A 23,190-nucleotide genomic window follows, 5' to 3' on the forward strand; every position below is an offset into this window, starting at 1 on the left:
CCGGGCGTGCAGAAAGAAAATAACAGAAACACTCCCAGATAGCACATGAGGATGAAAAAAAGAACTCAGTTATATGTCACTAATTCTGAGTTCATTTTCAGATGCAAAAGGAATTCTTTTTGCAAAAGGGATTCTTTAATTTGCACCTGAAAATGAACTCAGAATTGATGACATAAAATTGAATATACTGATGAATTCTTTTGGGCTCTGTGTGCTATCTGGGCTCACAGTAAGTCTCTCTGTATAAGAAGCAAGGGAAAACGCTGCATGCATCCTCTCCGTTTGATGATTATATTCCCTCATTATTCGCGACGCGAGAAATCTCTCCGCGCGCTATTGTTAATCTCTGTTACTTAATCAACACGGTAAGCATAAGTCATCGTCACTTTCTTTCTTTATGAAGTACTTGTAAGCCTATACGGCACGTCGCGGTGTCGCAATCGGCATGTCGCTCCTTCGCTCCCCAATGAGTAACGTACAGCTCGGATCTGTCGCGTGTTGAACTCGCGGCTTGGAAACGAAAGTGTAGGTATACACCTGGCTTCGCGGATATGTCGGCGCTTGATATTTCGCGACAGGATCGCGTGAATGCGAACACTCGGCGCGGCGCCGCGGAGGAGACCGCGCGCGGGACGAGACTTTTTCGTATCGCTCGGTGATATTACTCTCTAAATTTTCTAGAGTGAATCTCACTCCAAAAGATTGAAAATATTGCCACTCGGCCACTTGAGTGGCAGTATTTTCATATTCTTTTGATATTCACTCCAAAAGAATCAACAGTCACTCCAGAAAATTCAGAGAGTACGATCGCGCGAAGCGCGCTCTCTGTGATCCATTACGACTCGTAAGATCGCCAATAGACGGGAATCGTTCGAGACATTCCAGGTTCGAGACGCGCGTTTTTTTTCGGCGATGCCCGCGGTTTAGTCGGGAATTCGTATAAAAAACGATCGGAGTTGTCATCCGCTCGTGCGCGCGCGCGCGCGTAAAAACTCTCGACGACCGCGAAAGCGAACGTAAGGATCTTTCGGCGCTCCCGGTCCCGCGATCGGAGACCCGGAGACGAAGCGAGGCGGCGCGCCGTGGCGCACGGGCGGCGTGGCCGACGCGGCGACGATCTTTTTTCCGTCGACGGCCCTGAATGAGTGCGAGTGAAAGTCCGTGAGTCTCAAATATTTTTCGCGGTTTCGTTCCGCGGGCCGTGTATACTCACTTACCGCTCGCTCTCGACGGCCACGTTGTGCGTGACTCGCCCGCGGGGGCCGCTATGCGTGTAATATCTTCCCTCGCATGCACATACATATATGTAACAACCGCGCCGTAGAAAGGCCGTAGAACTCTCCAGGAGGAGAAAATATGCTAAGGATCCCGCGCGTTATTCCCTTTCGCGCGCACGACGTACGCGGCCGTTGAAGATCGCATTCGTCGTCGTCGAGACGCGAAACGGCGAGCGCCGGCATCTCTCTGACTGCGAATTTAGAAAAGAGCGCTCCGCGTCGCGCTTTTTTATCGTTCCAGACGTGCGAGAAATGGCATTTCTCATAATATAAGCGCGGCTTGATGCAGGATGCTGTAAATCCGCGTGCGTTCGATCGTGTCTTCGCGTAAGTTGCAATTGTAAATATTAACTCGTCGTAATCGTCGCGTCGTACGTGCTTTTCCCTCACGGCTCGATCGTCTCGACTTTACATAAAGGATTACATAAAAGATTATATATATATACGATCTGTTACGTGACGCGTATACAATAAAAATACGCGTTTTCAATTTAGAGGCAAAAACAGTCGGTGTCGAATCGCGCGGGACTGTCAGTTCGAGTCCGACGAGCTGCGGCAAGAGCGAATTTGTGAAAGTAATCGCGTTTCTGCGGAAAGATAATTCGGAGCCTGTCGCCCGATCGCGAGAGTCATTAATCGATATTGCGGTAGTAGTGGCGATTTAATTAGCGCGGGAGGATCTCGAGGACGTTCCTGATTTTTTACGCGCTCTTATATTAATCGTCGCGCGATATTCCCGCACTTATTAATCGTCGTGCGATATTTCAGGGTGCACGCGGCGTTAATATCGTAAACACACACATCGGCAAACGTGCCACGCGCGCTGATGTGAAAGTGGCTGCTGCTGGCTGCTGGCCGCCGTCTGGCTGCCGATGATGGAATGTACCGCGACGATCGGGCACTACGGCGTGAACACCGATCCACGTATCCTAGGTAATTATACGTGTATACGGTATACGGATATGTGTATAGTAAGCTCTCGTGCCGTGATGAGGTAACGGCTCGTCGGACCCGTCGATCCCCGCGAACGCGAACGATATCGATCTTTCTGTATACCGATTTGGCGGTGTCGAAAGTGACTTCGGGGAATGAGAAGAGGAGGAGAGGAAGAAGAAAAAAAAGAAACGGAGCGGCGGGCGGGTAATTGGATGTCGTATCACGGCGTGTACATAGGTACACGTCGTGGAGAACGACACGCGCAACGGAATTTAACGTAACCGAAACACAAAGGGCGCGCTTTCCAATACTCAAGTTGACCTAATTCGAAAGCGGGCTATTCGCGCACACACATCCGCTTTCTCTTCTCCTCGTACGTCACGTTGACGAAATTTGACACGCCGCCTGCCGCCGCTGCCGCGCCGGAGCTGAGGAGTCGTGCCGAGGGTACCGATAACTCGATCGCGCTGGCCGGAGGAGAGGAGGAATATATATGACGTATATTATATACGCTCGCGATGATCGCGCGGGGAGAGCTATATAACGCAAGCTCGAGGAAAAAGGACGACGACGACGACCTCCATTAACGTTCGCCCGTTCGACACGTCCCGAATAACGTAATAGGCGCTTTACGCCGGGCCGATTTCTTACGTGAACACACAACGAATGTGAAAGCGACCTTGAAACCGCGTGGATCGTCCGTGTCGCACGCGCGCGCGGATTCGATAAGACCGTCTGGTGAAATACACACGTGTATAATACGTAAATACGATATCGTAAACCCGCGGAGCCGCGATTCGCTTTCGATAAAGGGGCATGCAGAGGAGGGGACCGATCGGCCCGCTATGGCCCGCAGGAATTAGCCTGTCGACGACGACGACGGCGGCGCAGCTGATCGAGCATGCGGCGATGGTCCCATCATCAGCGGCTGGCCTTGGACGAGCCTGCAGCGTCCGTATCCTGCGGTAGCGTTACACGAATGCCACACCGAGTGCCGTCGGGGGATGCGTCCGAGTGCCGGCGTGCAGGCGAGGCGAGCGGCGGTCCCGCGCGATCCTGGAACCAGGAGTCGGGCCGATCCCGAGGGCGCGGAGGCCGAGAGGCGCGTCTACGCCGCGTCACCTACGATCGAGCCTACGTACGAGATCGAATGGTATATATACGAAAAATCCCAGTTCACGTCCCAATTAATTCTTATACGTCTTTAAAATTTCTAAAAGTAATGTGAAAAGATTAAAAATAATATGGCAATTCTCTTATCAAATCGTTTGGATAAATGGTAATTAATAGTGTAAATGATTTGTATCGCTCTTTTATTAGCCCTTCCAGGAGAGAAGAGATTAAAGAGACTTCTTTTCGAATTTAAATGATGATTTTCTCAATTAGTAAAAATTCAAATTACTTTACTCGGATTTTCATACAAGAAATGTGATCTACTTTTTGTCCCTTAATTAATAATTCTTAATAAGACTATTTGATGCATGCTGTCTGTCATACTCGCAACGGGATATAATTTTTCAGGATAAGATCGGACGTGGCGGACATTGAAATCTCTAAATTCGTGAGCGGCATCGCAGGCGGCAGATCAACGGCGTCGCGCAACAATCCACGAAGATGTTACAGAACGTCGACCAGCTCCGGTTACTCGAGCCATTCACCGCCGTTGTCGGCCGGCTCGTGCTCCTACTACGCGTCGACGAGGGATCCGTCGTATGGTGTTGGCCTGGCGGTGATTCACGAGAGCGAGGCGATACCGCGGCCGATTTGGCCATCGGTCGTCTATCATCACGTCGAGGATCACAGTGGCGATTATTACGAAGGTTAAACGAAAAGCGCTCGTAACCGCGGAAGCGCGCGACGACTCCGTTTTGCGATTCAGCCTCGCCTTTCGAAATGAACTCCATGTAAACGGGAAAGGATTAAAATTTTTTAATTCATGGATTGAAATGGATTGGCTTCCGTAAAAATGAATGCATTTCTATTTTATAATACGAATATAATATAATGCTTTTAATGTAATATTATTATATTATATTAATTGTGGCTAGGAAATGCATTGTTTTAATCCATCTAAATTCTAAATATAAAAAATATTTTTTGATTTAATTTTATTTATTTAATTCTATGCGATTGAAAGGCATAGAAAATATGATTCATGCAATTCCTACAAATGAATACAAAGGCATTGGGCATTGAAATAGATTCAGATTTTCAAAAGTACAAATTTGCGAACCAATTGAAATAAATTTTTCAAAATCTATTTTAATTCATTCTCGTTTACTGGGGGCCTCTCGCTTATCAGAATGTCTTTGTTTTATCGTAACAGGTATTTACACGTGTCGCGTATGCGGTTGCACGTATAACTATTCGCCACCGCTGCTGCCGCCGCCGCCGCCGCCGCCTCCGCCGTCGCTGCCGTTGACCTCATCATCATCGTCATCGTCAAGAGCGCGCGAGGTGCTGCTCGAATTATCCCGGACTCTCAATTCTGTGATAGACGGCGATGTCACGGCGGCACCGGAGGATATCTTGCGCGACATCTCGCGCATCGTCTCCCTGGAGATCGCACCCACGAGGAACGACAATGTGTACGAGTACGTTTGCCCATCCTGGATGACGTTCAACGACAAGAAGCCAACGCTATGGCCGGGCTGCGTGAAGAATGCGCCGTCGAGAGTGAATCCAATCAGCTCGAAAGTCTACGTCAGCCCTCGCTGCCTCTACGGATACAATCCGGCGCGATCCGTGCTCAAGAACGACGGAACGATCAGACGCGACAGCGAAACGAGGAAGAACTCCGGCCTCGCGGGGAAGAAGCCTTGCGAAACCGAGTCGAAATATTCGACGGTGAGTACGCTCGATCTGATGGGTAGCGATCGTGTAACTTTTTCCCTAAGATGGAAATGTGAAAAATGAAAATTTTTAATTCATTAAACTGACATTAAAGATAACGAGAAAAATTTTCACTTTTCACGTTTTCGCTCTAGGAAAAAAATTACGTGATCGTTATTCTGGCTCGTTTAGCGTAGCTCTTTAATAAAAATAAGACCTCGGATTTACGTTATTCAATTCCCTAAACAACGCAAAGTCTAATTGTAAAATCGAAATATATAAAAGAGATGTCTTTCTTCGCAAAGATGTCAATAACGTCTTTTAGTGACATCCCGATTTTGGAACACTTTGTATTGTCTGCAGATCGTGTTTCAACAATCATGTAAGCGTATATATATCTTATATAAAGGGAAATTTGTTCCAGCAGCTGGTGTGCAGCGACGTTGGATCGTCCGCCGAAGGAACGATCGCCTCGTTGAGCCGCGCGAACGACTGGAATCGTCGCTTAACCGTCCGAGGTTTTGGAGAGGATTTTGACTTCACGCTCGACGTGACGCAGGCCGAGCGTTTAGGCCGGACGATCGCGAGAGCGAAACGGAAGCGGCAATGGTGCAGAGCCCTGACCACTCTCTTCGGTCTGGTTTTCTTCGTGTTGAGCGTCGTCGTCGTCTCGTTGTCCGTAACGAGGGGTCGCAAAGTGTTTGGAAGTATGTAAGAGTCAGAAACTTATCCGCGATCGTGAACGACATTCGTCCGAATGTACTTTCTCGTTAAATTAAAGAGACTGACTTCGCCGATGTCGGAAACGCTTCGACAGCTCTTACCGCAAACATTTTGCGATATAGATACTCATTCGTTCCATATAATTAATATATCTCTTTCAGTACCTTATAATGCATATATATATATATCATACATATACGTGTACATTTAAATATGGAGTCCTGGAGGAGAGATCCTGCAATCGCGATATATGGCTGTGACCATGTTCTTTTGCATACATATTGTTATAAATATCGTATAACCGAGATATATATATATATATATATAGCGCAACACGATTGTGTGTGTTCAATATATGGATAAATTAGACTTCTCGCGGAGACAGGCGCGAATAACGCATGTTGTTACCAATCGAGGATCGCCAGTCGATTGACGTCGCGCAGCAATAGAAACGGGTATATCTATGTAGAACCAGGGTGACTTCGACTAAACTCGAATCTGATTAACTTAATTGGCGATTAATTCTGACAGAATTAAATGCTCAAAGCGGAATTTCATAATTGTGTACAGTCGTGGATCGAAAGAAAATAAGAAATTATATATAAAGAAAAGATTAGATCAGATGATCGATTATGATTTAATCACAATTGTACATACAATTCTCTTTTCAATAATCTTTTCTTTATACATATATAATTTCTTTTTTTCTTTACGTTAAACAAACGGTAATAATAATAATAATTTATGTTAATAAAGTATTACTTGATAAGTTAATTTATATAGTGATTATTAATTTCAATTCAATCAGCAGAATTAATTGCTTCCTGTACAAATTCTAATTTTCGCCGTTTCTGACGTCATCTAACACCCTTATATTTTCCGTATGTTAAGCAACAAAATGTAATTCTATATTTATGTTAACAAAATATACGAATGTTGCTTGACTATGTTAATCACAGATTAATAAGTTAGTCAGAGTTAATCGAAGTCGCCCCCAAGAGTAGCTATAGTACTTAACTTGCGCGCGCCAATTTGACACTAGTCCAACCCTAGTCGCGCTCGGCGCGGCGGTGCGAGCGACGGTAGGCGTCACAGGCGAAGGAAGCCGAGAGCATGATATTGAGGATACCTACATGACCTACATCATGTAGGTATACATGATATATATCTACAGATGCACATGTAGGTATCCTTACATTATGGCCGAGAGAGTAAACGGAATTGTGTTGTGTATGTTGTATGTATGTACGTACATACGTGACGTGTGTATATCACGATCGCGAGTGACGACGACGAGTACGAGTGACAGAACTGACAGATCCAATCGAGCGAATTGTTGAAGGGACGAGCACGTTAAACTCGAAGGGGCGGCGAGTCGACGTTCGCCCGACTTCCGAGTAGTCATCTCTAGCAGTGATCTCCAGCTCGACTCTCAGTTGACGACGTGCCGTCTGCATTTGTCGGGATCAAATTCCAAGTTTCCGACTCACGATCTCGTCCAGGTTATGCTCGTATCGGTCTCTCTCACATTTGCCCGATTATCGTCCCGTGAAGGCTCGATATAGCGTCTCGCTGCTCCGTCTCTTCCCCGAGGTAAGGATCAAGCCTTTCCGCGGCGGTACGGCGAACGCAGGGTAAAAAAAAGCGTACGAGTCGATCGATCGCGATCTGCAAAGCCGTATCGTCGCTCCGAGACAAACATTCGTCCCTTCTGTCTCTCTCTCTCTCTCTCTCTACTATAAAAAAATTGCTTCTCTTCTTTATAATTTTAGATCGTAAAAATAGACGCAAGTTAGATACAAAATGGTGTGCGTGCCATGCTTCGCGGTTCCTATAATCCTAATAATATGGAGGTTCCTTATACAACCGTTACTGATCAAGTGGTGGCAGTTGAGGAGTAAAGGACAGGAGGAGGCCAAGGGGGATCAGCCGTGTCCGGATCTGATAAAGGAATGCAAAAACGGGACGTGCACCCTGGCATGGAAGGACAAAGGTGACGCGGCGAAGAAAAGTGAGTGAACGGCAAGCGAGTCGCTTTCGTTGCGTCGTTTGCTCAATCGACATGGGATTACTTTCGACACTTTTACCTTGTTTCGAACCCTTTGGAAGCTTATAATTCTATTGACACGATTGCGAGTCGCCTAGGACGCTGATCGGTCTGTATACGATTCGACTGCAGATAAAGACAAGCTCGTGTTTCAGTTTTAGTTGAGCAAATGTATGTTCTTTATATATATTTATCATATTCAATGTTAACGTGTTAGAACATATTAAATCGTATAGAGATTAGTTATGACAGTTATGTGGTTTGTATGGGGTTACATTTTTGTTACATATACATATGTGCACATACCAAGGTTTGTTAAATGAAATACAATTATCTCATGTATAATAGAATAAATATAGGTGTAACATATAAATGTTTTCTCTCTGTCTGTGTGCATCTCACTCTTATATTATTTTAATGGAATATTTGAAACATGGGAAATTCCAAAAAATGCTCATGTCAAAATAAAATGGCACAATATTGAGTATGCCTTTATTTACTTACAATTTTCTTTGCTTTCTTATTAATACTTGGACACCAACAAAATTATTTTATTGAAGTTCGTACAATTGCTAACATTTTGACAGTCAATCTGTGAGGTATTAAATTTACAACTTATCAGCTCTTAATACTGAACACTAGTGAGACCATTTTATCAGAGTTTTCATGCGATTGCCAAAATTTTGATGGTAAACTTATGATATTAAATTCACGACTTGTATTGTTTAAACGTTCATATCTACAATGTGACATTTCATTTAAATTTGCAATTTAATCACTTTTTATCATCTGTACAACCATAGAAAAAATACAGTGCATACCTCTCTATAATTGCATTACAGAGAGGTATGCTAATTTATAAAATAATCTATAAAGAGAAATTGTAAATTTAATGTTATATCATGAGATAATTGTACAGAAATTTGTACAGATGATCGTAACAGTCGATGTTCATTATCTCTCTTCAATAATCTAGCAATAATAATATGAATATTTATTCTGAATTTTTATAAATGGTCTTATCAGCGTAAATCTACAGGAAAACTGACAAATTTATTCTAAAAATCATGTGTAATAAAAAAAAGTTGAACTTGACAATTATTTTATTGAGAATAAGATATTGACATAAGAGAATAAAATATTGACATATATATATATATATATATATATATATATATGTCAATATTTTCATTAAAAAAACTTTCTTGTTTTATTTAGTTTTCTAAAAAAAAGTATTTCCTTATCTTCACATAAATATGAGATCAAAATCAACACAAAAGAAAATTGTTATGTCCTAATGAGGTAGCAGAAGTGTCAAGGTACATTAAAAAAGTTGTCTAAACTATTCATGAGTAATATCTAAGTATTTAGATCCTAAGTTATTAATATTTACTTGACTTACAAATGCAAAATAAAAAAAATTGTCATATCCTGACGAGGTAGCAGACGTGAAGCACGTTAAAAAAGATCTCTCTATTCATGGGTAATACCTGAGTTATTAATATTTACTCGACTTTCGCAAGTTTAACATCACATATAAATGCAGAGTAAAAAAAAAACACATTGATCTCAGATTCTCTGATTCAAATGCGAGATAAAAACTGTCATATCCTAATGAAATTGCATGTAGCAATCGTGGCACATCTTAAAAGATTCTTCAACTATTCATAAATAACTAGTCGTAGTTGTCGATTTCTTTGAGTTCAATGTCGTAAACAATTGTGGCGAAAGGAGGAACATGGAGTAGGCTGCCTTTAATATCATATCTGTAAGAAGAATACAGCATTATTAAATTCACATTTTCATATTTTCATATCAATTATATTTTCCTAGTGTGACGGACATCATACTTGAATAAAGAGATTTATAAAAAAAAAAAATAATAATAATGAAGATGACTCTCATTAAAAAAAAATGCAAAACGGAATTGGAATGGATGAATAAAATGCAAAAAAGCAAAAGTACGATACATACGCCAATCTGTATGACATTGTGAGACGACGCTTTTCGCCTATTTTCATCCCGACTACTCCCATATCCACGTCACGGAGCGCCTGTCTTGATCTTGCTCCAAGTTTGAATCTGAAGCCGAGTCCCTTTTCGTATTCGTAAATCCTTGACACATGGTTCTCACTCATCATACGAGCCACATAATAAGTTGTGACATTGTCGCCCTTTTTCGCCATTCTATCACCAGTGCCGGATCTGATCACCTCCACTTCAAAATCTGTCTTGAGATGACTATTAATAATTGTGTACTTTTGCTTCTCTTCACCATTCGTTTTATCATCCTTTCCTCCCTTAAATTTTTCCTCGATTTTTGTTATCTCCCGCTTCCCCTGCCGTTTCTCATTTTTGTTTCGATCTCCAGACTTTTCCTCTTTACTTTCCTGCATTTCAACATCCACATTTTCATCTTTAGTCGACGAATCATCGCAATCATCGTCTGATGACGATTCATCATCTTGGCAATTGTCATCGACATCATTTTTGTTTCGCTCTCCAAACTTTTCTTCTTTACTTTCCTGCATTTCAACATCCACATTTTCATCTTTAGTCGACGAATCATCGCAATCTTCGTCTGATGACGATTCATCATCTTGGCAATTGTCATCGGCTTCATTTTTGTTTCGCTCTCCAGACTTTTCCTCTTTACTTTCCTGCATTTCAACATCCACATTTTCATCTTTAGTCGACGAATCATCGCATTCTTCGTCTGATGACGATTCATCATCTTGGCAATTGTCATCGACATCGTCAGACTCCTTCGTATTCTCATTTGAATTGCTCTCATTCGTACGCTCGCAATTGTTATCGTACTTCAGGCGCTTCGATCCACGGGCCTCGTCTGTCGGCGCATGTTTTTTTTTCGTGCCTTGCTCCTTACAGCTTTGGTCTTCCGTCTCTTTATTTAATGATGGTCTATAAATTGCTATCCAGTTGGCCATTCCTTTTGCATTGTGTTTTTTCAAATAATCAAACATTTCTGCAATATATTCGTTTTTCAGTTCTGTTATGTTCTTGTCCATGATCTGCTTGAAGAAAAATTTTACCCAGTTATCTTCTTTGGGTTGTTTTGATATATTGATTTTTACATATCCAGTCAGGTGAATGTAACTTGCACCGTTGCACGAAAACGTTATAACAGATCCCTTTTCAACTATTAAGTTGAGTGGAACTTGCCATACTTTATCCTTCTGCAAGGTGCAAAGCAGAAATTTTTTATCTTTAAAAGACATTATTATTTGTGCCGGCTTGTTATCTGCAAAAAAAAAGAAGGGTATAAAGATTTTCAGGCACACAAACATTGGACAAACAGGATATGATCCGTGATGTAAATAAAGCATCTGATACAATACACGTTCAGCTTGACCTATACTGAATTTTAATGTATATATATGCTTATTTCCATCAATGTAGATTAACTCAAATCTCGGTTCAACTTTCTCTTCATCTTTTTTCAGTTCTGAGAATTGAAAAAGGATGAAGAGTAAGTTAAACCGAGATTAACGTTAATCTGCATTGGTGGAAATGAAAATCAGAATTGAAATCGAGATTAAAGTTAATCTTGGAAACGGATATTACCTGACAGCAACATGTCCATACTCGCCATGGTCAAGCGGAAAGTCTCCTGCACGTGCTGCGTGTATTGCGTCTGCGGCTGCATTATCAACGCTGTAACACCAGATAACAAGTGGAATTTAGACGTGACATTATGAGAGTTTTCTTTCACGATTTTCATTTCGAAGGACGCCGAACGTGTCGACGTCCTTCGAGCGAGCGGACGGTCGGCCGGTCCCGCAGCATGACGAGACACGTCTTGCCGCGATATTTGTAGATTTTATTATTTACAAAGCGAATCGTCTTACCCCAAAGCATGTTGGCTAATCGCTCGTCGTCTCCAAATTACAATAGAAGATTTAGCTGCGTCAGAGAGAAAGGGAGGAGAAAGAGAAGGCGAAGGTCCGCACAAGATCCGTCCGTCCACAACAATGTCCAACAAACGACTGTCGAATGTTTGGAAATGATTGGAAAGATGGAACGTTTGCAACTTCATCTTCGAAATCGAAGATTTATACCTGGTTACATGAAAAAAAAACCTGCGTGTGGTAACAGACTAACAGATAACGCTTGAACATATCTAATGTACTTCTCTTTTCTCTCTTTTAAGAATATAATGGAATGCAGAGTGTATTTGGATCTTTTTCGATGGTTATTTACTACACATTTATCTGTCACATATTATTAATCTGTTAAATACATCAGTTGTGTTATTTTTTATGTATATATTATTTATTATTATATATTATTTGTTATTTATTATTAATTGTTATATATTATTTATCTATATTGTATCTGTTATATATTAATTGCGTTTGTGTTATAATTCAATGGCATTTAAAGTACATTAATTATACGCACTACATCGGTTACACCGTCGTCGTTTAGATGTGCAATAATAAAAAAATTTATATATTAAATTTATGTATATATTTATATTTTATTAGAATTTAAAAAAATTCGGACGGACCTGTGCCGATGTACATTACACAAAATCAACACGTCTATAAAACACATCAGGACGATAATAAATTGTAAAATTAATATATTTATTTTATATAGATATATTATGAACAATGTCATCGACAAAATCGATCTTAAGTTTGCGTGACTATAATATTAAAATCTGAACCAGTTCATAATACATTTAATATAACATTAATAATTTATTTTATCATCCTGATGTGTTTGTAGATGTGCGTATACAAGTATATGTGCTTATCGTTTACGATAATATTCAATTTTTATTTAAAACAATAAGACTCATTGTTACTATCCAAGTTAATATCCAATGATAACAATCGAGAAAAAAAATGCAGTTTTGCGGCGATATGCAACAGTATCATTGCGTCATCACTGATGTACGCTCATGTAAAACATCTGTTTAATAGCAACTCATGAATTTAATATGCGTTACATACGTTATTGTACCAATTAGAAATTTTTTGTTTTAAGCTCGCAAACAATTCCGCGGATCGAATTAATTGTCGATTAAGCTAATCGGATTTTGATCGAAGTCGCCCTCTGCCTGTGACGTATGCACGTATATATAAATATATATACATACATACATACAGCTGACTTCACTAACGGCGGATTCACTGAGCTTCGTCCGCTTCGTCGACCAATGAGAAGATTCGTTTCCTAGGAACGAAAATGGCGTCACTCGCGATCCCCAGGATCCACGCGCTCCTATTGGACGTCCTCGCGCGTAACCACCGCACTTGCTTGTCAGTTGTCAGTGCTTGTCAGCGGGCCGGGGTACACAGGGAAGGGAGAGCCGAGCGAGCGAGCGAGCGAGACTGACAGAGAGGGAAGGGCGAGGGTGCGAGAAGGAGAGCGAGCGCACGGCGGGGCGCTGATCGCGCAGTCAGTGAGTTTTGCAGGCGCGGCGCGATAGGTGGTCTCGCACGATCCCAGGCACCTGGGGATCGCCCGCGTTCCGCGACAGCTTATACCGACGGCCTACCCGTGGTAGGCCTCTTCGTCGTCCCGAGGGGCGCAAATCCACGTTCGCCCGTTTCGTGCGCACCCGCGCGCGCGCGCGCGCGCGTACCACACGCATCACGAGCACGCACGCACGCACGTCGCACGCACGCACGCACGGGATGGCGTCCACGAAGAGGAAGCAGGACGAGAGGAACCTGAAGACGCTCCGCGAACTGGTCTCGCAGCCGGGCAACAAGGAATGCTTCGACTGCAACCAGCGCGGGCCGACCTACGTCAACATGACGATCGGCTCGTTCGTCTGCACGTCTTGTTCTGGTATGCTGTAAGTAGCTCCGGCACCAAGCTCTCTCTGCGTGTTCGTCGTACCCCTCCCCCTCCTCCAACCCGTCGCCCCCTGCCGACGAAGTGGACGTTTCCTGGATCGCGTGTCAATCCGCTGCGCGGTATGCCGTGTTCTTGCTGCTCTCCCCCTTCCTCCCTCCCTCTCGCGCGACGTGACATTGGGCAAATGTCAACCGCCGTCTCCGGACGGGACGGGGAGGCTGCGCAAGGTGCGCGTGCCTCGCGGGCCTAGAGATCACCCGATCGCTCTACTAGGTCGCTCTACGCTACGAGGAGCGCGGGTACACGGCGAGGCCCCACGAAGGGGTATAGAGATCCGTCGAGTAAGCTATACAGCATTTCGCAGCCCCCGCGCCGCGCGTTCCAAATCTCTAAAGAGAATCCTGACCGTGACTCGGGTAGCGGTGGCTGGCTATAAATAGGAGGGAGGGAAAATCCGCGACCGCCGAGCGTGGGCAGCTCGACCTGGTAAACGCGCGCCGCCGATCCTCCTCCCGGAGATGTCCTTCCATCAGCGAGACGGACGTTCGCGAAAATCGCCTCGGGCGACCGACGTACACGTGTATGTCACACAGGCCTCTTCCTTCGGTAAGCGTTGCGCCGCGACGCGAAGGAGAGGAAGAGGAATAGAGATAGAGAGAAAGCGAGGGAGAGAGAGACTGTGCAGCGCTCTCGCGCGCGCTGGCTCTAAAAGTGAGTCATCGCGTTGAAACGTCGAACTGGCCTGCACTGTGCCAGGAAGTCGGCGCTATCAGCGACGTCGACGTTTTCTTTGTGCGCAGTTCTGGTTATCAATGGTCAAAATGTTACGATGCGCCGTCGAGAGGAAAAGGGGAAAAAAAATGAGAAATGCGTTTCTCTCTCCATCTCTCTCCGTCTTTTCTCTCCTTCCGCCTCTCTTCTCGTGTTCTTTTTTTTTCTTCCCCTCTGCTCTTTTACCCCTCTCTTATTTTTTTCTCCCGGGAAACCACGATCGCTCTCACGCGCGAGGTGCCGATTATCGACTCGCGCTCTTTTAATCGGTCAAGTCGCATTGCGCGGCGCGAGGCGGCCCGCGGCGCCGCGTCGCATTGCACTGCACACGCGCGCACGTGCGGATTTTTAAATCTCGTTATACGGCTATATTTGCGTCCTTACGACGTATTAGAGGCACGCGAGCCTCGTTATTATTCGTCACGGAAACTTAACGATTGGCGTACCGGGAGGCAGGACGACGGTGTCGCGGGAACGAAAGTACTTCTAAGCGAGCCGCGCGGTTTGAAAAATATTATCTCTGACGTAATTACAATTGCTAGGCATTTCATTGATTTTCCGCGAAACCCCCCCCTCTCTCTCTCTCTCTCTCTCTCGTTTCACATGTTCACAACAAACACGTTCGAATTTAATCAGCGTAGAAACTCAGAAACGCTCAGCTTCCAAAATATGAGATAACGTTTCTCCGTGATCGTTGATGAGCTGTAAAATTATCGTAAATATTTTCTTGGAAAAGATATCTAGGCGCCGATAATTTTTTTTTTTTAAGCAAGAGATTAGAGGAATTGCGTTTACACAAATCGATGACGCATTCGACGATTCCAAGATTTGCCCACCCGATCCTGCCGCTCCATATCCGATCTCCGCGTGAATATATCGAGCGTGTCGAGAATCGCAGATCTACAAGCCGTGTCGCGTTGCATTTCCAGACGAGGCCTGACTCCGCCGCATCGGGTAAAGTCCATTTCCATGGCGACGTTCACCCAGGACGAGATAGACTTCATAAAGCAGCACGGCAACGAGTACTGCAGGAGAATATGGCTGGGTCTGATGAACGCGAACTCCCCGCAGAACTTCGACACCAAGGACGAGCAGAAGATGAAGGACCTGATGAGCGCCAAGTACGAGCTTAAGAGATACTACCTGGACCCGTCGATCGCGAATCAGAACACGGCGGCGGTCGTGGTGCAGCAGCCGAGGTCGCAGTCCGCGAGCAGCGTCCCGAGGGTGCCGAACTCGGGGACGTCCACGACGCTGCCCGCGCCGGTCGGCCAGAAGTCGGCCAACGTGGACGCGTTGAACAACTCGAACAATTTCACGACGGACTTCGTCGCCGATTTCAGCAAAGTTCCTGATCCCTTCTACACGACGACGACGGCGGCGGCGGTGGCGCCGGTCGGCCAGTTCGGCGGCCAGCAGCCGATCGCGCCGCAGCCGTTCTTCGCTAACTTCGACAATAATCCGATCTTCAATAACTCGACGAGTGAGTATAGCGGTATCAGGGTGCATCTCGCGCTCTTCCCTTTTCTCCCTATACCTTACGCCAGAATTTACCGAATTGTAACTTGACGCTTGTCTCATAATGAACAATTTTATTATTGAGGTATGGAAACGTCCGCAATGTTTAATCAGGTCGGTGGGAACGCCACGATGAATTACATGAACGGGATACACGCGCCACCCTCGGAAGATCGTTACGCGGCACTTAAAGACTTAGACTCGCTGATGAAGCAAACGCAATTGAAGGAGGAGACAGCTGGAACCCTATCCGCGTCTACATGGAACGCAAATAATTCGAACGGTGAATATTGCTTGCGGAACAAAGTGGCCGTGTATTTAATTACGTGGGGCGGGTTTATCGCCTCCGATTAGCATAAGAGGAAGCGCGTCAGTGGTGCATATATGGAATATTCTCAATTGCAGTACCGAACGCAACGTGGAGTATAGGAGTAAATAATCAAACGCACGTCATCTCAAACCCGTTCACGGGTGGCGATTTATGGCGGCCGTCTGCGAACGTAGTCAACAATAATACTCAATCCGTCGATGGCTCTCTGTGCAATCCCGCGAATCCGTTCAAGTCGACTCAGTTCCCTGTAAATAATGGTAAGTTATAGACAAAACCGTGTACTCCTAAATTAAAATGCTCAAAAAAAAAAAAATGCAGCTGCCACGCAACCTTCGCATGCAACACAATTGTTTCCCAATTTATTTATTTTTTATTAATATTTATAATGCATTTGTTTTCATCGTTAATTTTCAACCAAGGCTGCGTTCCGTTATTCACACTGCGAATACTGAAAAACTATGCGGTACACGTAATGTGAAACTATAAGATTTTCAGTCGCAGTAAATAACGGAACGCGGCTTTAGAAAAAAAGAACAAAGGAATTCAATCAGGAAGGAATATAAATATTGTGTTACACTTGTTAGTGATTCTAATAGCGTGTTAGTGTTTCGTCTAATGTTAGGAATAAACTTTCAGATTCGCAGTGGATAGGCATCGGCGCACCTAGTAACGGAGATGTACTCCAATTAAGTCAACTCATGACGCCGCTAGCGAACAAAGTGTGGCAATCGACAGTACCGGCATATCACGCAAATCCATTCATGGTAAAATCGTAATTTCGTTTGAGAATTCACGTGAATGAATTCAAACAGATTTTCTTTCCCCGATACGCTTTGTTCACACCGTTAATCGTCGGTTGCAGGTGGGCACGGGAGTAAGCAACATGACAAGGAATTCGAACAACCCCTTCTTATGATTATGTACGCGTAAGCTTTCAATGGAGTTACGAACAAATAATGCGAACTAAAAATTATATTTAGATTAGGCAAATTGTTATATACGTGACCTTATTGGCAATTAGTGCCATTAACTTTTATTCCCAGGAGCACCAATCTCATATCTATATAAATGAAAAAAAAATAATACTTTTATTTATGAATATAATATACACGTTAATAAAGATTAATATTTGTTACTAATTTGTGAATGTTACTTGGCGGGTACTTCCAATTATTTTTTGGCGGCGCAAATTTTTTAGTAAGACAAATTTTTATTTCTTCCATTTATAATATTTCTCGTATGTGTATGTAAAAAAAAAAAGTAATTTTGCAGCGTAGCAATAACGATGTTTGTTGAAAAAAATAATAATAAAATGAAAAAGTTTATTGTAGCATAGCGAAACTAAACGTATAATATGTATGTGTATTATACCTATTGAAAATAGACGAAGGAAATGAGTATCGAGAGGATACATTTTGTCTTAATGCACACTTAAATACAGTTTATTTACTTAAAAACTTCTAATATAAATACAAAATCACAAATGAACACTTAGTCTTTGTTATAATTCAATACCAATAGCTCTAGAGTAGAGATCCACTTAATCGTTCGTAATTGCATGATAATTAATTATTACTTGATCATTACACTTGCAGTCTATATTATAATGCAGTTGTAATATATTATTAATCGTAATAACAGTCGGTTCGCGTTTTACAATTACAATATGAATATAAAGGTAAGCCTTGTGTGTTGTCAATTAGTTCACGTAGCTGCCGTATTAAATGTTTCTTTGTTCGTTTGCTGAGTAGTCTGGAAGCTCCGAGGAGTGTAATACGAGTTACCGATTTCACTTAGAGTAATATAAATTATACTTCACTGTGTAAAAATGGTGAAAACAATCGAGAAACACTAATATATGAGTAGACCAATTATATAAATCGTTACTGTATAAACGTACGAGATGTGTGATATTGATATTACTAGGCAGGCGTCGCGTATCTTAGCGATACATCTGAAAGCGCATGGACTGTCTCTCCTTCTTCATGGCACGAATTCATCTAGCAACCATTGCTACTGGCATTGCCTTTTGGTAATGGGCGCACCAAGTACAGCTTCTCTCCCTGCTTATTGGTGTAGATTGGGGCCCTCTGATAATGATCTACAAGCTGATCTAGCGTGTGGAACTTCCTCTGACCGATGCAGTATAGCGCTCCTTCCACGTGTACCCTAAAATGCTTGTTACGTCCCGGTGCTTTCAAGGATACCGAATAATCGCCCATCTAAAAATTGACAATAATTAGAGTGATGAGTAATGGCACTATTTTCATTCAACTTGCCTATACGTATATCGATATAATTAAATAACAATAAGTGAGCAAATTTTGAAGAGTTTAATCAAATCTTCAAGAATATGAATTCTATTAGAATATAGATAGAAATTGTATGGATAACTAAAAATAAACGCAGAAATCTTCGAGTGTAAAGCTATGACTGCGAGATAACCGATTGCATCTCGCCGGAAATTTTGCTAAAGCCGACGTTGAACGATTTAATCGCGAAAGCGGCAGCGGTAGCGCTGTACTCACGTTGGTTTCACTATCCCTGATTAGGAAATCTCCGTCGTGGCCGTGTTGATTGAGCAGCGTGTCGCATTGCGAGCGCGTAATACTACCGTAGTACCAAGGCTTGCCGACGAGATGCGGCCGATCGCCGGGATCCGGCCTCCGCTCGAGGGAATCCCCCTGGCTGATCTCGCTACTCGTCATACCACGATCGCGGTACGGTTGCGTCAAGTACTCGCTGAGCTCCTGGAGATAATTCCGCGGTACCAGTCCGACCTGTCCCTGGCTGTTTCTCGCCTTGTACCACTCCGGGTCCGCCGGTGGACGGTCGAGGATCTCGAGGCGGTCGCCCTTCTCGAACGACAGCTCCTGATCGTTGTTGGACGAGAACGAGTAGAGAGCCACCACGATGTCGAGCACGTTCTCGGCCATCGCGTACGTGTGCAGCGTGTCGTCGGCATCGCCTTCCTCCTGAGTGTAGTTCGACGGGAACCAGCCGGCTTGGGTGCCGCTCTGGCCCCGCCACCAGCCGTCATTGCTCTTCTCGAGTATCAGGATCCTGGTTCCCTTCACGAGGGACAGCTCGTCCGCCTGCTGCGCCTGATAATTGTACTTGACGACCGCGGTGCCGATCGCCTCGCTCGGATCGGCCGGCAGACGTCGCGCCATAATGGGGGACTCGACCGCCCGGGACGGCGAGTTACTGGATGGCAGGGTCTTAGAGCCGGAGCCCTTTTTGACCTTCTTCTTAATACTATCGAACAGCGAGGGCTTCTCCTTCTTGACATAGTTGCTCGGCACATAGCCCGCCTGTCCTCTCGCGCTCTGCACTCGCCACCAATGCTTCGAGTCATCCAGCAACAGATAGCGATCGTTCTTACGTAAATCTAGCTCCTGGGCACCCTGTGCCCCATAATCATATTTGGCGACAACGTAACATACGTCGTCTTGACTCGTCTTGCCTGAAATATATATCACAGCTGTTTATCATTGCACACACCAATGTATAAGAAAGACGCGTGAGAAATAATTACGTTAAAAACTAGGATTCCACTTTTATTAATGTTTAATAATCATTTAGTTATTACATGATATTTACTACACAAAAAAACACTTTGCTACGAATTATGAACTACCAGCTTTTCAACTTTGATTTGTATAATTTTTGAATATTAAAAAAAAGATTTACGTATCGTCGCTTCTTAACAAGATCATCAGGTTATCACATTATTTTTGATAATAGAACATACAAGAGACGGAACCAAACTTACTGTTCTTAATCATCACACAAATTACTATTCTGCTCATAGAGAGAAATAATATCAGAAATAATAAGTATACACTTTAATAATTTACGCAAGTATCGCAACTAACACAAAATCTATTACCCACGCAGCAATCCAATTTGAGATTGTCGAAAGACAAATACAAAAATAAAAATTCTCAATATTCTCAGGGGGACCGAAAAAGATACAATAAAATTTACCAAAATACAGACAAAAAAATTACGCAAGAAGTTGCGATCAAAGTAATACTTATGTATAGACCTGATGAGAGAGAGCTTCGTCTCGATACATGTGAATCAAAGGGAAAATTTATACATACAAAGCAAAGCGTACAAAAAAAATAAAACGTACCATGCTTCATGGCTGCCATGTGCGTAAAAGTAAATACATATATATGTACGACGATATATATGTATTTAGATTTTTGTATGTACAGCTGAGAGTGTGGCGTGAGTAGCCGCTACTCACGGTACTACTTCAACAAATCTTTTAAGTCTGCTTGTACAGAGTCGACGGCGTGAGTGCAGCAGGCATTCATTATTTTATTTACTTTTTATTTTGCTTTTTTTTTTTTGTTCAGTGCTGATGCACCCGCTGATTTCTTTGGTCAGAATCCATCGTTCTCAAGGGTAGCGCAAGCAAGTGCATTACCAACACTTTGGGGAAAAACAAAATAAACGATCATTAGCACGAGATTATTCAGTTGGGCGAGTATAAAGACTTCATTTTTTTCTCTTTTTTTATTATAGTACTTAAAAAGAGATATGCACGTCATAGAGTGCGTTACACATTTCCCGCGGAATGGCATTCGCGACTTTCCAACGAATATTACAAAGTTACTTGCCTAAGAAAGTCATAATGACGGTCATTTCATAGCTACGCTCAGATACAGCTGTTACAATGATGAACACATACGTGACGGTATATAATTTCGAGTCTGACAAGTTTAGAATTATAAATTACGAGGAACCAGAGACAAATTTCCAGTGCGTTGAGAATAATAAAATAATTTCGATCGATATACGTTAACGACTGCACTCTATGACATGCCCGTTTACTTCTCTAAAACCTTTATTCGTCTAAATAAGCATGCAATATATCCTATATATATTCTAAATAACAACAACTGCGTCACAATGAATACGCTGCAACAGAATTTAATTTAAACTTCCAAAAGTGCAAGCAACTCAAGGCAATGATTAATAACGTTATAAACCAGTTGGAAACTGCTGTAAGCGACGTATAAATCAACGGTCATCATACCGCCTATTATGTTGCTTAAATTGAGTGACAGTTATGCTAATATAATAATAATACTTCTATAGAGAGCGTATAATCTATTACGGGATACTCTATAATGCAAACCTATATGTATATATATATATATGCATGCGATAGACACAAAAATGTGCTGCTACTTAAGCTAATAAATATAACCGACAAACGGCGCGAGAAATTTAATAGGTAATATATTTAACGCATTTATCAAATGTATCCCAGAGGACAGAGATATATTCCATCTAGTAATTCGACTCTCCGACAATAAATCAAATAAAGACCTGACAGGAAATCGGTTTCGTCAAATGAAATGCGATAATGCCGAAATTTCCCAACTTCATCCATCCCATCTCTTCTCCGCGAAAGAGCGTCCCTGAGCGTTCCGGGAGGAAGGAGAGCCACCGGAGGTGACGCGTGATCGTCAAACGTCACTCTCGAGCGACGATCTGTCGGAGGTGTCGCAACGGCACAGCTGTGCCGCTCCGGAACGGCATCTTGCGACTTGCGTCTCGCGTTCGCGTGAAGCACAACAAGAGGTGCGGAATGCGAGTGCCTCGAGGCTTTGAAAATTAAAGCCGGTCGTGTCGAGGGCGTCGTCGAGCCCGTCCGGGTTCTCTCCTTCCTGGTCTCGCGAGCGGCGAACGTAATACAAATTCTAATGAGAAGCGACGAAAAAGCGGGCGTAAAGCACCCGTGGCGGTGAAGCACGAGGACGGACGATAATCCCGGTGTCGTGTGTACGAGAAGTCGCCCGGTGTCGCGCAATCCACGATCACACAATCGAGATTTTCACACCATGTTCCGCGAGTTAAAGGGCACCGACGAGCGAGTCGGAAAACAGCCGGCGAGAAGAGGAAATTGACGTGATAGAGGCGACACTGACTCACGCTACACGAGCGACCGTAGTTCTCTTGAAGGCTCGTCTGCTTCTCTCTCTCTCTCCCCGTCTCCCTTTCTCGCGAGGAGGAGAAACAGCCGAGCGACACACGACACAACCTTACGCGCTTACGAATCGTGCGTGCGAGGAAGCGCAAGAAGCGAGTGAAAATGACGCGCGCGCGCGCGCGCCGGTCGGACTTACCGATTTTTAAACTTGACATATTCCTGCATAAAGAGCTTTTGGGATCTTACGTCGTTAGACGGCTTGTTTTCCCCCACCCCGAGCCGCAGCCATGAACGACTGGAGCGCGTACCTACGTGCCGGGGGGGCTCGTGCGTGTCTCTGTCTCTTCCTATTACTCTTTCCTTCTCCCTCACGCTTGTCGCCCCTGCCTCTCCCTGTCTCTCTCTCTCTCTCTCTCTCTTCCTCGTGTACGCGCGGACGGGAGCGGGGAGTCAGGGAAGGAGCGCGCGGTGAGCGCCGCGTTCCATCCGCTTTCGATCGTCCTCGTCGCCGTCGCCGTCGCCGCCGTCCTCCCGTCGGTCACACACCGGCCGCCGAGGGCCGCACGCGAGCGGACCGATCTCTCTCAACGGCGGACGGAGCCGCCCTTCCTCCACGCCACTTCCCGTTACGTTCGCGCGAGAGACCGGCTCGGCTCGGCTCAAAGCGATGCTCACGGCGCCGATTCGCCACACGTTACGCGGCCGCGCTCGGCTAACGCGACCCCTCCCGCACGAAGAACAGACCCACCCTTAGGCCGGAGGTGCACCGGAGAGGATATCGGGTAGAAGTGCAGCCCCCCTCGATCTCCCCGGCACACTGCCCGCCCGCGCGACCGCTACGCACATCGCTCGTCCCGCCACCTCGCGACGAAATGGGCATTTACGACACGCATCCATGTTTGTTCGTGATCGGCGGATTGGCGCGAACATCTCGACGCGCGTGAAGTTTAAATGATTGAATGACTGA

General features: G+C 44.2%; 4 protein-coding genes across 14 annotated transcripts; 2 read left to right on the plus strand and 2 right to left on the minus strand.

Annotated features, from left to right (window-relative positions):
• Positions 1 to 3,217: 3,217 nt before the first annotated feature.
• LOC105452806 lies at positions 3,218 to 5,919 on the plus strand. Its single transcript, XM_011694241.1, has 4 exons — positions 3,218 to 3,366; positions 3,735 to 4,033; positions 4,540 to 5,060; positions 5,473 to 5,919. The coding sequence occupies exons 1-4, from the start codon at positions 3,218 to 3,220 to the stop codon at positions 5,758 to 5,760; spliced, it is 1,257 nt and encodes a 418-aa protein (XP_011692543.1). The 3' UTR covers positions 5,761 to 5,919.
• Positions 5,920 to 9,291: 3,372 nt separating this feature from the next.
• LOC105452808 (46 kDa FK506-binding nuclear protein-like) lies at positions 9,292 to 14,835 on the minus strand. 5 transcript variants are annotated; one of them, XM_011694246.1, is made up of 4 exons: positions 14,806 to 14,835; positions 11,401 to 11,894; positions 9,790 to 11,077; positions 9,292 to 9,581 (listed from the first exon to the last, which is right to left on the minus strand). In XM_011694246.1, the coding sequence occupies exons 2-4, from the start codon at positions 11,555 to 11,557 to the stop codon at positions 9,491 to 9,493; spliced, it is 1,536 nt and encodes a 511-aa protein (XP_011692548.1). In that variant the 5' UTR covers positions 11,558 to 11,894; positions 14,806 to 14,835; the 3' UTR covers positions 9,292 to 9,490. The 5 variants fall into 5 exon arrangements, with proteins under 5 accessions (XP_011692548.1, XP_011692547.1, XP_011692549.1 ...); XM_011694245.1 differs by lacking the exon at positions 14,806 to 14,835 and adding an exon at positions 12,798 to 12,916; XM_011694247.1 differs by lacking the exon at positions 14,806 to 14,835 and having other exon boundaries at positions 11,401 to 11,490; positions 11,685 to 12,109.
• LOC105452807 (arf-GAP domain and FG repeat-containing protein 1) lies at positions 13,440 to 17,668 on the plus strand. Of its 2 annotated transcripts, none has more exons than XM_011694242.1 (6): positions 13,440 to 13,648; positions 15,351 to 15,904; positions 16,025 to 16,222; positions 16,345 to 16,527; positions 16,907 to 17,034; positions 17,133 to 17,668. In XM_011694242.1, the coding sequence occupies exons 1-6, from the start codon at positions 13,485 to 13,487 to the stop codon at positions 17,184 to 17,186; spliced, it is 1,281 nt and encodes a 426-aa protein (XP_011692544.1). In that variant the 5' UTR covers positions 13,440 to 13,484; the 3' UTR covers positions 17,187 to 17,668. The 2 variants fall into 2 exon arrangements, with proteins under 2 accessions (XP_011692544.1, XP_011692545.1); XM_011694243.1 differs by lacking the exon at positions 13,440 to 13,648 and adding an exon at positions 14,055 to 14,256.
• Positions 17,669 to 17,690: 22 nt separating this feature from the next.
• LOC105452809 (cytoplasmic protein NCK1) lies at positions 17,691 to 22,973 on the minus strand. Of its 6 annotated transcripts, none has more exons than XM_011694250.1 (4): positions 22,420 to 22,973; positions 20,412 to 20,716; positions 18,799 to 19,736; positions 17,691 to 18,492 (listed from the first exon to the last, which is right to left on the minus strand). In XM_011694250.1, exons 2-4 carry the CDS (start codon positions 20,428 to 20,430, stop codon positions 18,271 to 18,273), a joined length of 1,179 nt encoding a protein of 392 aa, XP_011692552.1. In that variant the 5' UTR covers positions 20,431 to 20,716; positions 22,420 to 22,973; the 3' UTR covers positions 17,691 to 18,270. The 6 variants fall into 6 exon arrangements, with proteins under 6 accessions (XP_011692552.1, XP_011692555.1, XP_011692554.1 ...); XM_011694253.1 differs by lacking the exon at positions 22,420 to 22,973 and adding an exon at positions 22,222 to 22,298; XM_011694252.1 differs by lacking the exon at positions 22,420 to 22,973 and adding an exon at positions 22,134 to 22,215.
• Between the last annotated feature and the right edge of the window lie 217 nt (positions 22,974 to 23,190).

The sequence above is a fragment of the Wasmannia auropunctata genome, unplaced genomic scaffold, assembly GCF_000956235.1.
Source record: "Wasmannia auropunctata unplaced genomic scaffold, wasmannia.A_1.0 LD336026.1, whole genome shotgun sequence".
NCBI lineage: Eukaryota > Metazoa > Arthropoda > Insecta > Hymenoptera > Formicidae > Wasmannia > Wasmannia auropunctata.

What these genes read in the sequence shown, in the direction of transcription:
- LOC105452806 (XM_011694241.1), top strand. Translation starts at nt 3,218, where the DNA reads ATGCGTCCGAGTGCCGGCGTGCAGGCGAGGCGAGCGGCGGTCCCGCGC. An exon ending in CCTACGTACGAGATCGAATG is followed by an intron (nt 3,367 to 3,734) that starts GTATATATACGA and finishes ATAATTTTTCAG; the next exon opens with GATAAGATCGGACGTGGCGG. An exon ending in CAGTGGCGATTATTACGAAG is followed by an intron (nt 4,034 to 4,539) that starts GTTAAACGAAAA and finishes TTATCGTAACAG; the next exon opens with GTATTTACACGTGTCGCGTA.
- LOC105452808 (XM_011694246.1), bottom strand. Translation starts at nt 11,557, where the DNA reads ATGAAAATCGTGAAAGAAAACTCTCATAATGTCACGTCTAAATTCCAC. An exon ending in TATGGACATGTTGCTGTCAG is followed by an intron (nt 11,078 to 11,400) that starts GTAATATCCGTT and finishes TTTTTTTTGCAG; the next exon opens with ATAACAAGCCGGCACAAATA. An exon ending in ACAATGTCATACAGATTGGC is followed by an intron (nt 9,582 to 9,789) that starts GTATGTATCGTA and finishes TTCTTCTTACAG; the next exon opens with ATATGATATTAAAGGCAGCC.
- LOC105452807 (XM_011694242.1), top strand. Translation starts at nt 13,485, where the DNA reads ATGGCGTCCACGAAGAGGAAGCAGGACGAGAGGAACCTGAAGACGCTC. An exon ending in GAACGCAAATAATTCGAACG is followed by an intron (nt 16,223 to 16,344) that starts GTGAATATTGCT and finishes TCTCAATTGCAG; the next exon opens with TACCGAACGCAACGTGGAGT. An exon ending in ATCACGCAAATCCATTCATG is followed by an intron (nt 17,035 to 17,132) that starts GTAAAATCGTAA and finishes CGTCGGTTGCAG; the next exon opens with GTGGGCACGGGAGTAAGCAA.
- LOC105452809 (XM_011694255.1), bottom strand. An exon ending in TCAGGGATAGTGAAACCAAC is followed by an intron (nt 18,493 to 18,798) that starts GTGAGTACAGCG and finishes GTCAATTTTTAG; the next exon opens with ATGGGCGATTATTCGGTATC.